This window comes from Oncorhynchus nerka, linkage group LG9b, assembly GCF_034236695.1.
Source record: "Oncorhynchus nerka isolate Pitt River linkage group LG9b, Oner_Uvic_2.0, whole genome shotgun sequence".
NCBI classification, from domain to species: domain Eukaryota; kingdom Metazoa; phylum Chordata; class Actinopteri; order Salmoniformes; family Salmonidae; genus Oncorhynchus; species Oncorhynchus nerka.
This window is the reverse complement of record NC_088424.1, coordinates 25,128,737-25,143,481: the sequence shown is the minus strand read 5'-3', so window position 1 is coordinate 25,143,481 and position 14,745 is coordinate 25,128,737. Positions and strand designations below refer to the sequence as shown.

General features: G+C 43.6%; 1 protein-coding gene across 1 annotated transcript in view; it reads right to left on the bottom strand.

Moving 5' to 3' along the window:
- Nucleotides 1–6,606: 6,606 nt before the first annotated feature.
- The window catches only part of LOC115114500 (tetratricopeptide repeat protein 39C-like), a 35,695-nt gene continuing 27,556 nt past the window's right edge, over nt 6,607–14,745 (bottom strand). The window contains exons 5-14 of the mRNA XM_029642779.2: nt 14,158–14,539; nt 12,090–12,258; nt 11,791–11,884; nt 11,581–11,688; nt 11,240–11,349; nt 10,295–10,418; nt 9,980–10,077; nt 9,746–9,850; nt 9,579–9,617; nt 6,607–7,688 (exon numbers count right to left, since the gene is read on the bottom strand). Coding sequence (XP_029498639.1) covers nt 7,596–7,688; nt 9,579–9,617; nt 9,746–9,850; nt 9,980–10,077; nt 10,295–10,418; nt 11,240–11,349; nt 11,581–11,688; nt 11,791–11,884; nt 12,090–12,258; nt 14,158–14,539 — 1,322 coding nt within the window. The 3' untranslated portion in view covers nt 6,607–7,595. The remainder of the gene's footprint in view (nt 7,689–9,578; nt 9,618–9,745; nt 9,851–9,979; nt 10,078–10,294; nt 10,419–11,239; nt 11,350–11,580; nt 11,689–11,790; nt 11,885–12,089; nt 12,259–14,157; nt 14,540–14,745) is intronic.

Here is a 14,745-nt window from a genome sequence, read left to right as displayed (position 1 = left end):
GTCAGGTGGAAGAGATGCCAGTGGCTGCTGGTCCCACTGAGGCTGCTACACATGCCTGAGATAGACAGGGAAAGAGAGAAACCATAAGACATGATGGAAGTCTCACAAATATCCCCCAGTATATCATGTCTGAAATATTAAGGTAAAACCTATAGATGAATCACGTGTACAGCTACGAACCAACAAATGTATAGCTCAGATTTTTTTTACAATATACTTTACAACTAAAATCTACTGACAGTGCAATGATTAGAACATTAAATGAACGCACTGAAATGTCTCACTGGGCCTGTGAAAACACTGGGGCATGAAGTTAGTCTGCAGTCCATGGTTGGGCAGAGCCATGTCCTGTGTCTCTGCAGCAGCAGGCTGCCATTACCCTGGGGAGTGGGTACTGTGGCCAATCCCAGGCGCTCCCTGGGGATACAGAGAGAAGGGACGGCACACCAAACAGGGGCCCTTAATAAGGCTCCTGCTCGGTGACTCCTGGACTCCAGCGGTATTAGCAACATAGCTGGGGGCCATCAGTGCCTCCTGGGCTAGCACCTGAGCTCTAGCTGCTACATAACTCGTTGATCTGGGGGATATCTGTCACTCCAGGGAGGTTGGTCACAAAACATGGGGTCCTTGGTATCTCTGAAACAGCAGCTACAAGACTTGGGGCCCTGGGAATATCGGCTGAGGTCATAGGGACAGACAGGAAAGGGAGGCTCTTTCACTCTGGTCCCAGGCACAGTTGGCACACCAGACTGGGGGTGTTGGCCAGCTCCGGAGCAGGCAGTGAAAGGTAGACTAGGAAGGAGGTTCTGGTGTCTCCTGCGGGCATGAAGGTGGGTAGGCATGGAGGAGCAGACTGGGACTGAGTTTCCGCTGTTAAGGCAGTAGCGAGCGGTGGGAGCTGCACACTGGGGATGCTTGTCTCCTCTAGTGACACAACAGGAAGGCACACATGATGTTGTCAGTCACTGCAGTAGGGAGATAGCATATTGGCCAATTCGGTCTGCACTGTGACCACAGAAGGACAAATCAGATTGGAGGATTGTGTCTCCACAGTTGCAACAGTAGGGGGACAAGCCAGCGTGGAAGATTGGATTTCCACTCTCATTGCAGAAGGAGAGGGACAAATCAGATTAACAGGAACTGTGTTCTCAGCAAATTGGGGATCAGCCTGGAACACAATCATCTCGGGTACTTCCTCTGTCTGCACGATGATTAGGGACTCTGTCAGGAGCACGCCAGTTCAGATAGGCACCGCATCCAACTCCTGGCTGATCTTACTGAGGGAGACCCGCTTAAAGAGGGATGAACGGATTAGAAGTCGACTGATTAATCGGAATGGCCGATTTCAAGTTTTCATAACAATCAGAAATCGGTCTTTTTGGACAGTGATTTGGCCAATTGTTGTTGTTTTTTTACACCTTTATTTAACTAGGCAAGTCAGTTAAGAACACATTCTTATTTTCAATGACGGCCTAGGAATGTTGGATTAACTGCCTTGTTCAGGGGCAGGACGACAGATTTTTACCTTGTCAGCTCCGGGATTCAATCTTGCAAATTTACAGATACCTAGTCCAACGCTCTAACCACCTGCCTCTCATTGCACTCCACGAGGAGCCTGCCTGTTACGCGAATGCAGTGAGAAGCCAGGGTAAGTTGCTAGCTAGCATTAAACTTATCTTATAAAAAACAATCAATCAATCCTAATCACTAGTTAACTACACATGGTTGATGATATTACTAGTTCATCTAGCGTGTCCTGCATTGCATATAATCGATGCGGTGTGCATTCTGAAAAAGGACTGTCGTTGCTCCAACGTGTATCTAACCATACACATCAATGCCTTTCTTAAAATCGATACACAAGTAAATATTTTTAAACCTGCATATTTAGTTAATATTGCCTGCTAACATTAATTTATTTTAACTGGGTAAATTGTGTCACTACTCTTGCAACAGAGTCAGGGTATATGCAGCAGTTTGGGCCGCCTGGCTCGTTGCGAACTGTGTGAAGACTATTTCTTCCTAACAAAGACTGTTCACCCCGCTATCATCCAGAAGGCGAGGTCAGTACAGGTGCATCAAAGCTGGGACCGAGAGACTGAAAAACAGCTTCTATCTCAAGGCCATCAGACTGTTAAACAGCCACCACTAACATTGAGTGGCTGCTGCCAACACACTGTCATTGACACTGACCCAACTCCAGCCACTTTAATAATGGGAATTGATGGGAAATGATGTAAATATATCACTAGCCACTTTAAACAATGCTACCTTATATAATGTTACTTACCCTACATTATTCATCTCATATGCATACGTATGTACTGTACTCTAGATCATCGACTGCATTCTTATGTCACTAGCCACTTTAACTATGCCACTTTGTTTACTTTGTCTACATACTCATCTCATATGTATATACTGTACTCGATACCATCTACTGTATGCTGCTCTGTACCATCACTCATTCATATATCCTTATGTACATATTCCTTATCCCCTTACACTGTGTATAAGACAGTAGTTTTGGAATTGTTAGTTAGATTACTTGTTGGTTATCACTGCATTGTCGGAACTAGAAGCACAAGCATTTCGCTACACTCGCATTAACATCTGCTAACCATGTGTATGTGACAAATAAAATTTGATTTGATTTAGACAGCTAACTTCGCCAAACGGGGGATGATTTAACAAATCATGATTTCCGGATTCGACCATATTAATGACCAAAGGCTCGTATTTCTGTGTGTTATTATGTTATAGTTAAGTCTATGATTTGATATTTGATAGAACAGTCTGACTGATCGGTTGTAGGCAGCAGCAGGCTCGTAAGAATTCATTCAAACAGCACTTTCGTGCGTTTTGCCAGCAGCTCTTCGCAATGCTTCAAGCTTTGCACTGTTTGTGACTTCAAGCCTATCAACTCCCGAGATTAGGCTGGTGTAACTGATGTGAAATGGCTAGCTAGTTAGCAGTGTATGCGCTAATAGCGTTTCAAACATCACTCGCTCTGAGACTTGGAGTAGTTGTTCCCCCTGCAAGGGCCGCGGCTTTTGTGGAGTGATGGGTAACGATGCTTCGAGGGTGGCTGTTGTCGATGTGTTCCTGGTTCGAGCCCAGGTAAGGGCGAGGAGAGTACTGCCAGTACTGTTACACTGGCAATACGATAGTGCCTATAAGAACATCCAATAGTCAAAAGGTATATGATATACAAATGGTATAGAGAAAAAGTCCTATAAATACTATATGAACTATAACCTAAAACCTCTTACCTTGGAATATTGAAGTCTCATGTTAAAAGGCACCACCAGCTTTCATATGTTCTCATGTTCTGAGCAAGGAACTTAAACGTTAGCTTTCTTACATGGCACATATTGCACTTTTACTTACTTCTCCAACACTTTGGTTTTGCATTGTTTAAACCAAATTGAACATGCTTCATTATTTATTTGAGGCTAAATAGATTTTTATTGATGTATTATATTAAGTTAAAATAAGTGTTCATTCAGTATTGTTGTAATTGTCATTATTACAAATAAATACTTAAAAATTTTTTTTTTTTTTTTTTTAAATTGGCCGATTAACCTGTATCGGCTTTTTTTGGTCCTCCAATAATCGGTATCGGTGTAGAAAAATCATAATCGGTCGACCTCTAGAACGGATGCTTGAACAGGAGTTACTGGAGGAAGCCCCGAGTGGAGGAGAGTCCTGAGGGGACAACTCTGGACAATCTTGCCGCGGTACACTGCCAGGCCCTGGGCAATGTCTGCTGGGTTGGGCCCTCGGGACAGGGTGATGCTGGTGGCAGAGACCTGCAGGCCACTCTTTCTGTTCATTGTCAGTAGATGTCCCTGCCATTGTGTCCGTAGCCTGGATGTCTCGGCTGCTGTAGGGCTGGTCACTAGGGACGAAGGGGAAAGGCTCCCTGACGTCCTCACATCTAGTTCCATTAGCAGGTTGCCTGGCTCCCACTCCAGAATTCGCTTTGGGTGGGGGAACATTTCAGGACCTTGGACAGTGACCTGCGGCTGTACAGTCGTGGCCAAAAGTTTTGAGAATGACACATATATACATTTTCACAAAGTATGCTGCCTCAGTTTGTATGATGGCAATTTGCATATACTCCAGAATGTTATGAAGAGTGATCAGATGAATTGCAAAGTCCCTCTTTGCCATGCAAATTAACTGAATCCCAAAATAACATTTCCACTGCATTTCAGCCCTGCCACAATAGGACCAGCTAACATCATGCCAGTGATTCTCTCGTTAACACAGGTGTGAGTGTTGACGAGGACAAGGCTGGAGATCACTCTGTCATGCTGATTGAGTTCGAATAACAGACTGGAAGATTCAAAAGGAGGGTGATGCTTGGAATCATTGTTCTTCCTCTGTCAGCCATGGTTACCTGCAAGCATACACGTGCTGTCATCATTGCTTTGCACAAAAAGGGCTTCACAGGTAAGGATATTGCTGCCAGTAAGATTGCACCTAAATCAGCCATTTATTGGATCATCAGGAACTTCAAGGAGAGCGGTTCAATTGTTGTGAAGAAGGCTTAAAGACGCCCAACAAAGTCCAACAAGCACCAGGACCATCTCCTAAAGTTGATTCAACTGCGGGATCGGGGTACCACCAGTACAGAGCTTGCTCAGAAATGGCAGCAGGCAGGTGTGAGTGCATCTGCACACACAGTGAGGTGAAGACTTTTGGAGGATGGCCTGGTGTCAAGAAGGGCAGCAAAGAAGCCAATTCTCTCCAGGACAAACATCAGGAACAGACTGATATTCTGCAAAAGGTACAGGGATTGGACTGCTGAGGACTGGGGTAAAGTTATTTTCTCTGATGAATCCCCTTTCCGATTGTTTGGGACACCCGGAAAAAAACTTGGCCGGAGAATACGAGGTGAGCGCTACCATCAGTCCTGTGTCATGCCAACAGTAAAGTATCCCGAGACCATTCATGTGTGGGGTTGCTTCTCAGCCAAGGGAGTGGGCTCACTCACAATTTTGCCTAAGAACACAACCATGAATAAAGAATGGTATCAACACATCCTCCGAGAGTAACTTCTGCCAACCATCCAGGAACAGTTTGGTGACGAACAATTCCTTTTCCAGCATGATGGAGCACCTTGCCATAAGGCAAAAGTGATAACTAAATTGGCTCGGGGAACAAAACATTGATATTTTGGGTCCATGGCCAGGAAACTCCCCAGACCTTAATCCCAGAGAACTTGCGGTCAATCCTCAAGAGGCGGGTGGACAAAAACCCACAAATTCTGACAAACTCCAAGCATTGATTATGCAAGAATGGGCTGCCTTCAGATGTGGCCCAGAAGTTAATTGACAGCATGCCAGGGTGGATTGCAGAGGTCTTGAAAAAGAAGGGTCAACACTGCAAATATTGACTCTGCATCAACTTCATGTAATTCTCAAAAGCCTTTGACACTAATGAAATGCTTGTAATTATACTTCAGTATTCCATAGTAACATCTGACAAATATCTAAAGACACTGAAGCAGCAAACTTTGTGGAAATTAATATTTGTGTCATTCTCAATTTTTGGCCACGACTGTACTTGTGTTTTACAGCCTTATTCCTGTTCATGTAGACTGGAAAGGGGATACCTAGTCAGATGCACACCTGAATGCATTCAACCAAAATGTGTCTCCCGCATTTAACCCATCACCAGGGGCAGCATTAAAAGCAGATTATAATTTACAAGATGGAAACTAAAAGGAGCTGATTTTGCTTGGGACACATACCCTGCATGCCATGTTTGTAAATCCAACCGTGATAGAATTATAATTGATTGACCCGTTTTGATAAACAATAACAACAACACCACCAACAACAACAAGCAGCATGACAGCTGATGAGAAAAAGTCACTTAGAATCCAGGGCCACAAAAGGCTCTCATTGTTTCATAAGATCATCAATAGGAATGATTGGTTTCTCTGCGAAAACAATGCAAAGTGATTGGGTCAATTATCAATTGTATTGAAGTGTTACATGCATCAGACTACTGTGGTCTACTAGAATTCAAGCACAGAATAGCCTACCGTCTCTGAAGAAGACCGCTGTGAAGGCAGGAATAGTTTCTGGTTGATACTTGACCACAGCCTTGCTCATTCCCTCAATCAAATCCTTGAATCCCGTCGGAATATTCAACACTCTCCGCGAATGAGGCATTTAACTGCTAATGAGTTACCAGTTGTTTTGAACGAGGCATATCAGATATGATAACTTGGCAGGTAACCCATTTCTATATCAAATAATATGGACAGTTCTATCACTTTTGGCAAGGGTTGATTTAACTTTCAACGGTAAAGCACCTGAAGGTCTGCCTGAACACCACAGTCAATCATTATTTCATAACTAATTCAAATGTATTGCTTCAATTCTTTTAAAGCCTGTTAGTGATGAAAAAATATATACAAAAAAAAAAATCACTAACTGCCAAAGAACTAAGCTACAGATGAAAACTAGCCAACTGGCCAAATCTGCCATTTACAGAAATGTTAATTGAGATGTACTGTCCCTAACAAATAAATAAATAATTAGACTACATGCATCTTAAAACACATCATGGAAATAAAATGGCCATAGATTTAAGAGATGTATTGTTTTAACACATGATCTTAAACATAACAAAAAAACACAGCAACAAAGGAAAACCAGTCTCCAGCAAATACAAGTACAGCAGAGTGTAGATGTTATACACATAAGTGAGTGCCAAAATGACAATGTAATTTAGCTAGTACCATATTTATAGTATTAAAGTATATTTACAGTGATATGAATAGGGGTTTTCCCTTTCAATGTCAATAGACTTGTTATTAAAACCAGTAAAAACATTTTTTTTTTTTTAAGTAACAACGTTGTAACATGTTTGAGGAAATCTGCTTATATTACCATCTTTAATGGATTCACAATGTCTATAACCTAAGGTCAATTTACAGTGACAATGGCCAGGTGATGAGTAGTAGCATAGGGATTGTGCATTCAGATAGTTTACTACTGTAAGAGCAACAGGACTTTGAGGTCATCTGGCAGAAACCTAGACAGTAGGGTTTCTATGGCACAAGTTCACTGCTTTATAATGAAGTGGCATACACAGTTTTCAATCAGAACCCTTTCATATCTTATGGGAGAAAGATATTATTGTACTATTCACATGTCGACAGATGTTTCACCTAGTCGGCTCAGGGATTTGAACCAGCAACCTTTCAGTTACTGGCCTAACACTCTTAACCATTAGACTACCTGTTGTCTCACTGACAGATTTTCCCCAATATATTTTTCCTTGGTAAAAAGAGTTACATTTGCCTCCCAGCAGCAACTACTGTACATATTTGATCTGGTTGAAACACACAATTACACTCCAGTAGTCTGCACTATCCCTCCAGGAGATTTACTGTAAACTACGCATTACAAACTTGATGGCACATTCATTATACAAACACAAGTCAACTGAAACAAACACATTGCAGTGAACCATCACAGTGAAGATCAAGATGGCTTCTGGAGTTGTTTCCAGATCCTTCTACCCTCAACGCAGAGCTAGGGTGGATGTATGGTGGAGGAATGGGGCAGTAGTCAAGGTGGGGCCACCTCCTTCCTCATGGAAGCCAGAGCTGAGTGGATGCGTACATGGAGCCTGTTCTCAAAGTCATAGCCAGCAAAGTCATCCTGTAGAAACAAAACACAGATTACTACATCACATAGAACATCCTCAAAAGGGCACATACTGGTAAGGAAATATCCCAAATCAAAGTTTATTTGTCCCGTGCGCCGAATACAATAGGTTCACCTTACAGTGAAATGCTTACTTACAGGCTCTAACCAATAGTGGAAAAAAGGTATTAGGTGAACAATAGGTAAGTAAAAAAGAAAACTACAGTAAAAAGACAGGCTATATACAGTAGCGAGGCTTTATACAGTAGCGAGGCTACATACAGACACTGGTTAGTCAGGCTGATTGAGGTAGTATGTACATGTAGATATGGTTAAAGTGACTATGCATATATGATGACCAGAGAGCAGCAGTAGCGTAAAAGGGGTTTGGCGGGTGGTGGGACAGAATGCAAATAGCCCGGTTAGCCAATGTGTGGGAGCACTGGTTGGTCGGCCCAATTGAGGTAGTATGTACATGAGTGTATAGTTAAAGTGACTATGCTAATATGATAGAGAGTAGCAGCAGCGTAAAAAGAGGGTTTGGGGGGGGGGGCCACACAATGCAAATAGTCCCGGTAGCCATTTGATTACCTGTTCAGGAGTCTTACGGCTTGGGGGTAAAAACTGTTGAGAAGCCTTTTTGTCCTAGACTTGGCACTCCGGTACCGCTTGCCATGCGGTAGTAGAGAGAACAGTCAGTGGCTGGGGTCCTTGACAATTTTTAGGGCCTTTCTCTGACACCGCCTGGTGTAGAGGTCCTGGATGGCAGGCAGCTTAGCCTCAGTGATGTACTGGGCCATACGCACTACCCTCTGTAGTACCTTGCGGTCAGAGGCCGAGGAATTGCCGTACCAGGCACTGATGCAACCAGTCAGGATGCTCTCGATGTTGCAGCTGTAGAACCTTTTGACCTGCTCCACTACAGCCCCGTCGATGAGAATGGGGGAGTGCTTGGTCCTCCTTTTCCTGTAGTCCACAATCATCTCCTTAGTCTTGGCTACGTTGAGGGATAGGTTGTTATTCTGGCACCACACGGCCAGGTCTCTGACCTCCTCCCTATAGGCTGTCTCGTCGTTGTCTGTGATCACTGTTGTGTCGTCTGCAAACTTAATGGTGTTGGAGTCGTGCCTGGCCATGCAGTCATGGGTGAACAGGGAGTACAGGAGGGGACTGAGCACGCACCCATGTGGAGCTCCAGTGTTGAGGATCAGCGTGGCAGATGTGTTGCTACTTACCCTCACCACCTGGGGGCTGCCCATCAGAAAGTCCAGGATCCAGTTGCAGAGGGAGGTGTTTAGTCCCAGGAGACTTAGCTTAGTGATGAGCTTTGAGGGTACTATGGTGTTGAACGCTGAGCTGTAGTCAATGAATAGCATTCTCACATAAGTGTTCCTTTTGTCCAGATGGGAAAGGGCAGTGTGGAGTGCAATAGAGATTGCATCATCTGTGGATCTGTTTGGACAGTATGCAAATTGGAGTGGGTCTAGGGTTTCTGGGATAATGGTGTTGATGTGAGCCATTACTTTCAAAGCACTTCATGGCTATGGACGTGAGTGCTATGGGTCTGTAGTCATTTAGGCAGGTTGCCTTTGTGTTATTGGGCACAGGGACTATGGTGCTCTGCTTGAAACATGTTGGTATTACAGACTCAGACAGGGACATGTTGAGCATGTCAGTGAAGACACCTGCCAGTTGGTCAGCACATGCCCGGAGCACACATCCTGGTAATCCGTCTGGCCCCGCAGCCTTGTGTATGCTGACCTGTTTAACGGTCTTACTCACGGCGGCTACGTAAATCATTTCAAATGCATATCATGAATGCCAGTCCCACATCATTCCAGATACTATAACTGACAACTACAAGTTCCAAAAATACACTATAGGTGGAAGAAAGTTCTACTGTACCTTGGCCTGAAGCATCAGAGCTCTGCCCTTCGCTTCAGACTGAGCAGAGAAGAAAACCACAATCAGATATACTCAATCAACTACTGTATTTAACATATACTTTCTCTCCTCCGGGTTGACACATTGCACAATACAATATAGCAACACACTGTATACACTGAGCTCACCTCAGGGCTGTCCAGTAAAACACAGCCCAACTCGTAGCAGGAGTAGGGCTGCACATAGGAGTTGTTCTGACGACCCACCTCATCTCCAGCAGCCAGATGGAAGCACTGCAATGTTCAATGAAAGATAATGAAGAGTAGTAAACATTCACTATTCTCATTACACTAATATTTGCAGATACATATGATGTGTGTACTTTGTTTTCAATACATATCAATGGGGTGGTGAGACAGAACCTCAATGGCGTCTTTTATGTTGCCGAGACATCTGTGTATGTCACCAAGAAGCAGGTTTTTCAGGCCAGCAATTGAGACGTCATCTAGTTCCTGCAGAACTAAGGAGACAGACAACCCACAGAGTTTCCTTCCACATTCACAGGAATGCACTTTTATGGCACCACAACAACGACTCACACAAATTGTTCTGTGTGTGTGCGGTCCTTCACAACCAAAAGAGAGTAGTCTATAATTGATTTGTGTTGCAAACATGGTAGTTGGGACTGAGAGTTTGATCATGTGTAGTTTGTCGATGTATGTTCTCACACTGTGTACCTTGGCTCATGATCTGTAGCTTAGAGGTGCAGCAGTTCGGCAGAGCCTTCCACAGGTAAAGTACCTCGATCACAGCCAGGACACACAGCTCTCTGGATGGGGAGTGTTTCCTTAGCCTCTCCGCCTGCACACACACTACCATCTCAGTCAAGAAGCAAAATTCTGCCGACCACATAATCAACAGCCAATTTTCCTCCATACAATGACTTCAGATCACCTTGAAACTGTACAACAATGAAAAGATTCATTCTCATTAGAAGTAATAATTCACATACACCACCGTTCAAAAGTTTGGGGTCACTTAGAAATGTCCTTGTTTTTGAAAGAAAAAGCACTTTTTTGTCCATTAAAATAACATAAAATTGACCAGAAATACAGTGTAGACATTGTTAATGTTGTAAATGACTATTGTAGCTGGAAACGGCTGATTCTTTATGCACAGAGGCCCATTATCATAAACCATCCCTCCTGTGTTCCATTGGCATGTTGTGTTAGCTAATCCAAGTTTATCATTTTAAAATTGATCATTAGAAAACCCTTTTGCAATTATGTTATCCCATCTGAAAACTGTTGTGCGGATTAAAGAAGCAATACAACTGGCCTTCTTTAGACTAGTTGAGTATCTGGAGCATCAGCATTTGTGGGTTTGATTGCAGGCTCAAAATGGCCAGAAACAAATAACTTTCTTCTGAAACTCGTCGGTCTATTCTTGTTCTGAGAAATGAAGGCTGTTCCATGTGAGAAATTAATCTGCTGTTTCCAGCTACAGCAGTCATTTACAACATTAACAATTTCTACACTGTATTTCTAATCAATGATGTTCTTTTAAAATGGACAAAAAAAATGGGCTTTTCTTTAAAAAACAAGGACATTTCTAAGTGACCCCAAACTTTTCAGCAGTAGTATAGATCTATAGAAATGTGCTGTTGCCAGTCCCACATTCACCCTCTTCATAGAGAACTGTTCTATCTGATTGTTCTTCCGTTTCAGAAGCGTATGCACATCCTTGAAGACAGTGGCAGCCCCCTCCAGATCTCCTGATGCTCCCTGGGACACTATAGTGGACCACAGAGACAAGGCCCAGGGGTTAGAATCTACAGGGTACCTCAACGCCAACATATTACCGTTATCAGGGAATGTATGCCATTATCGCTATTAGGCTCAGAAGCTTTTCATTCAGCTGAATTAGCATTCCCAGTACTTATTTTACCTTTGAAAAGAATGAAAACAAGAGGATGTTCTAACCTCAACACCAATTGAGTAACCTCTAACCTTTGCCCTCTCACCTCCAGTTAGGTAGGCGTAGTAGCACTGGGACCAGCGTGACTCAGTTGCCAGACGCTGAAAGGCCCTGTAGGCGTCACTGTACCTCAGCTCGATCATACTGCACCACCCTGAGAAGAGCAGAGAGAATGGACTGTCACTCAGAAACAACAAGGCAATGGAGAGCATTAGTTAGAGATGATGTTGAAGTGAAGAGGGATAAAAGTGTGTACCTATTTCATACAAACACACATGCTGGATCTCCCTCTGGTCTGTAGCCAGCTCCAAGGCATTTTGGAAGGACATCAAGGCACTGTTGATCTGGCACTGGAAGTGGAGAGGAGAGAGGGGGAAGAAGACCAACACACTACAGCCACAGTCCTAGACACAGGTTACCTTGTGTTGTTATTTATACTCATTTCTTGGCAGGGTACACTATAGCACAAAAATAACTTAAGAGGCATTCAGGTTGTACCTCGTTTAACTCATTTTTAAATGTTTTCCCTCTACTGAACATAACCCAGGTCATTACCTCCAGGCGCTGCACCCTGCCCTTGAAGAACAAGAAGAGGGAGGAGTTAGGGTATACAGGCTCCTTCCTCTGGAGGATAGCCTTAGCCTCCATCAGGCCGGCCTGTGTGTCTGAGCCGTCCAGGGCAAAAAAGGGTTGCACTACCGTATAGTACCACAAGAGGGCCAACCTGCCACAGGGGGACAGAAATCCTCGTTATTGGGAAAAGGAAAGGACGATTCCTAGTTGAACAACTGAATGCCTTCAACTGAAATGTGTCTTACGCATTTACGCAGTCTTATCAGAAATGTTTAATAGTTTTCTCAGCTTTTCATTTCCTTAAAAGCGGTCAAGCTGATGACATTTGGACATTTTGCACAGGACCAATCTTTCTACTGTGTTGGAGTTACTGCATGTTCTACCCAAACCCGAAAATAAACATAGTAATCTAGTTAACATGGTAAAGTACTAATGCATTCATTCTTTCTATCAAATGCTAGAAATTCTGGTGAGCACTACTTTATTTAGTCTTCTCAGGTAACAAGTTATGACAAGAGAAGCTGCATGTCAGCTCGAACTATAAGTAGAATGTTGTCTAAATTAGGGGTGAATGTAGCCAGTAGTCTGTACGGTCCAGTACGCGTCCAATACGGCGTATCAGCAAATAAATGATTATGGAATTATTGAACTGCGCAGGAAGCCTACTTTTTGAAGGGATTTGTTTGACAATCAGATGAAAACACACAAACGTATCCCGTCTAAGATCAGGATATCCCAGCCATCTTATCTGGGTTTCTCATAACCGCTATAAAGCTTTTTGGGTTATTGTAAATGGGATATGATATTTATATGCTCCAACTCAAAAACAGAATACTTGAGTATCCAACATAATAATTGGATATTGGTGTGCATGTAAAGGTGTTCATGAGAGTTTTACTGGTGAATATCAGCATTCAGAGGGTCAGTCAAGAAACAAAGACATATCACATCTGTCGGTAAACATACGACTGATTTCAAGTTGAAAAGCTTGCTACCAAACTCAGCAGATAAGTCGGCAGATAACAGTCAAAAATCTGCAGAATCAACCGTGACATGCAGCTTAGATGTGAAAGCAACAGCACTTGAATGTCCAAGACAAATTTTCCTTCAAGCAAGATAAAGTTAATCTTATCTTAAAATGTTGAACATGTGTATTCAATTATTTAAATTTGATTTAACTAGGCAAGTCAGATAAGAACAAATTCTTATTTACAATGACGGCCTACCCCGGCCAAACCCAGACGACGCTGGGCCAATTGTGCGCCGCCCTATGGGACTCCCAATCACGGCTGGTTGTGATACAGCCTAGAATCGAACCAGGGTCTGTAGTGACGCCTCTAGCACTGAGATGCAGTGCCTTAGACCAATGCGCCAATTGGGAGCCCCTCCTAAAATAATCTTTGTTTTCTGCCAAGGCATTGATGGGAGGCATCAGTTTTTTTTGTAACAGTATTTTTATTGAAATTTCACAATTTTCACCCATATTAAGAGATACAACAACAGAGACAAAGCACACAGAACAAAAAGAAAAACAGCCCCCACTTACCCAGGAGGCATCAGTTTAACCAGGGGCTCCTCTCGATTATTACAGCAGTTTACATTTGAGTAATTTTGCAGACGCTCTTATCCAGAGCAAATTACGGTTCAGTGCCTTGCTCAAGGGCACAGACAGATGTTTCACCTAGTCAACTCAGAGATTTGAAGCAGCAACTTTTCAGTTACTGGCCCAAAGCTCTTAACCAGTAGGCTACCTGCCGCCCTTCATCTTGGCCTGACTAATGGGTTTCAGGCCTGTTAAAGGCTGTAGTTGCCTTCCAAATGGCACCCAATTCCCTGCATACTACACTATTGATGTCAAAAAAAGTAGTGTACTATATAGGGAATAGGATGCCATTTGGGAGGCAGAATGTGTGTTCTGGCGTCTGCTGTGGATGTGTCGGCAGAATCAAACAGTCACCACAGTCAGAAAAAGTCTAAATAAACCAAGACACAAAAAAAATGCATTTTGACACCCAATGTCCCTGTTGTCAGTAGTGGTACTCCTACTCACGTAGCTAGGGGGGCCTTCATGTCCTTACTTTCACTGGCATACGTAAGGGCGGACAGCCCCTGGTGGCGGTCGCCAGGGAAACCCAGAAGGTTGACGATCTTCAGCAGGTGTGGCGGTACCATGGAGATGCACAGGTGGAACAGGCCGTAGCCAAAACTGACCGAGCCCTTGAGCCTCTCCAGGGCCTCCGGGCTCACCCCATTGGTCATCTGGGTTGGGGGCGTGGCGTAGTTGCGGTTGGCCTGTTCAGTGGATGGAGAGGGAGACCCTTGCTGGTCGGAGGACCTCCTCTTGCTGCAATCCTGCAGCTGGCTGATGTCGCTATAACACTTGTTGTACATCTTCCAGGCTTTGCGGAGGATCCAGCCTCCTCTGATGTATGCTGGGTGGGTTTGGGAGAGGGCGTCCATGAGAAGTAACACACATAAACCAGGACATTTGAGTCCTGAGAGACATGGTCTACATACCAATGTGCATTATAGAATACAACTTATTGGACATGCATTATAAATCAGTATGCAAGAGCGGATATTGAAACAACACAGTGCAGCCAATCAGTCAAATACATGGTTCATCAGTCAGCTATAA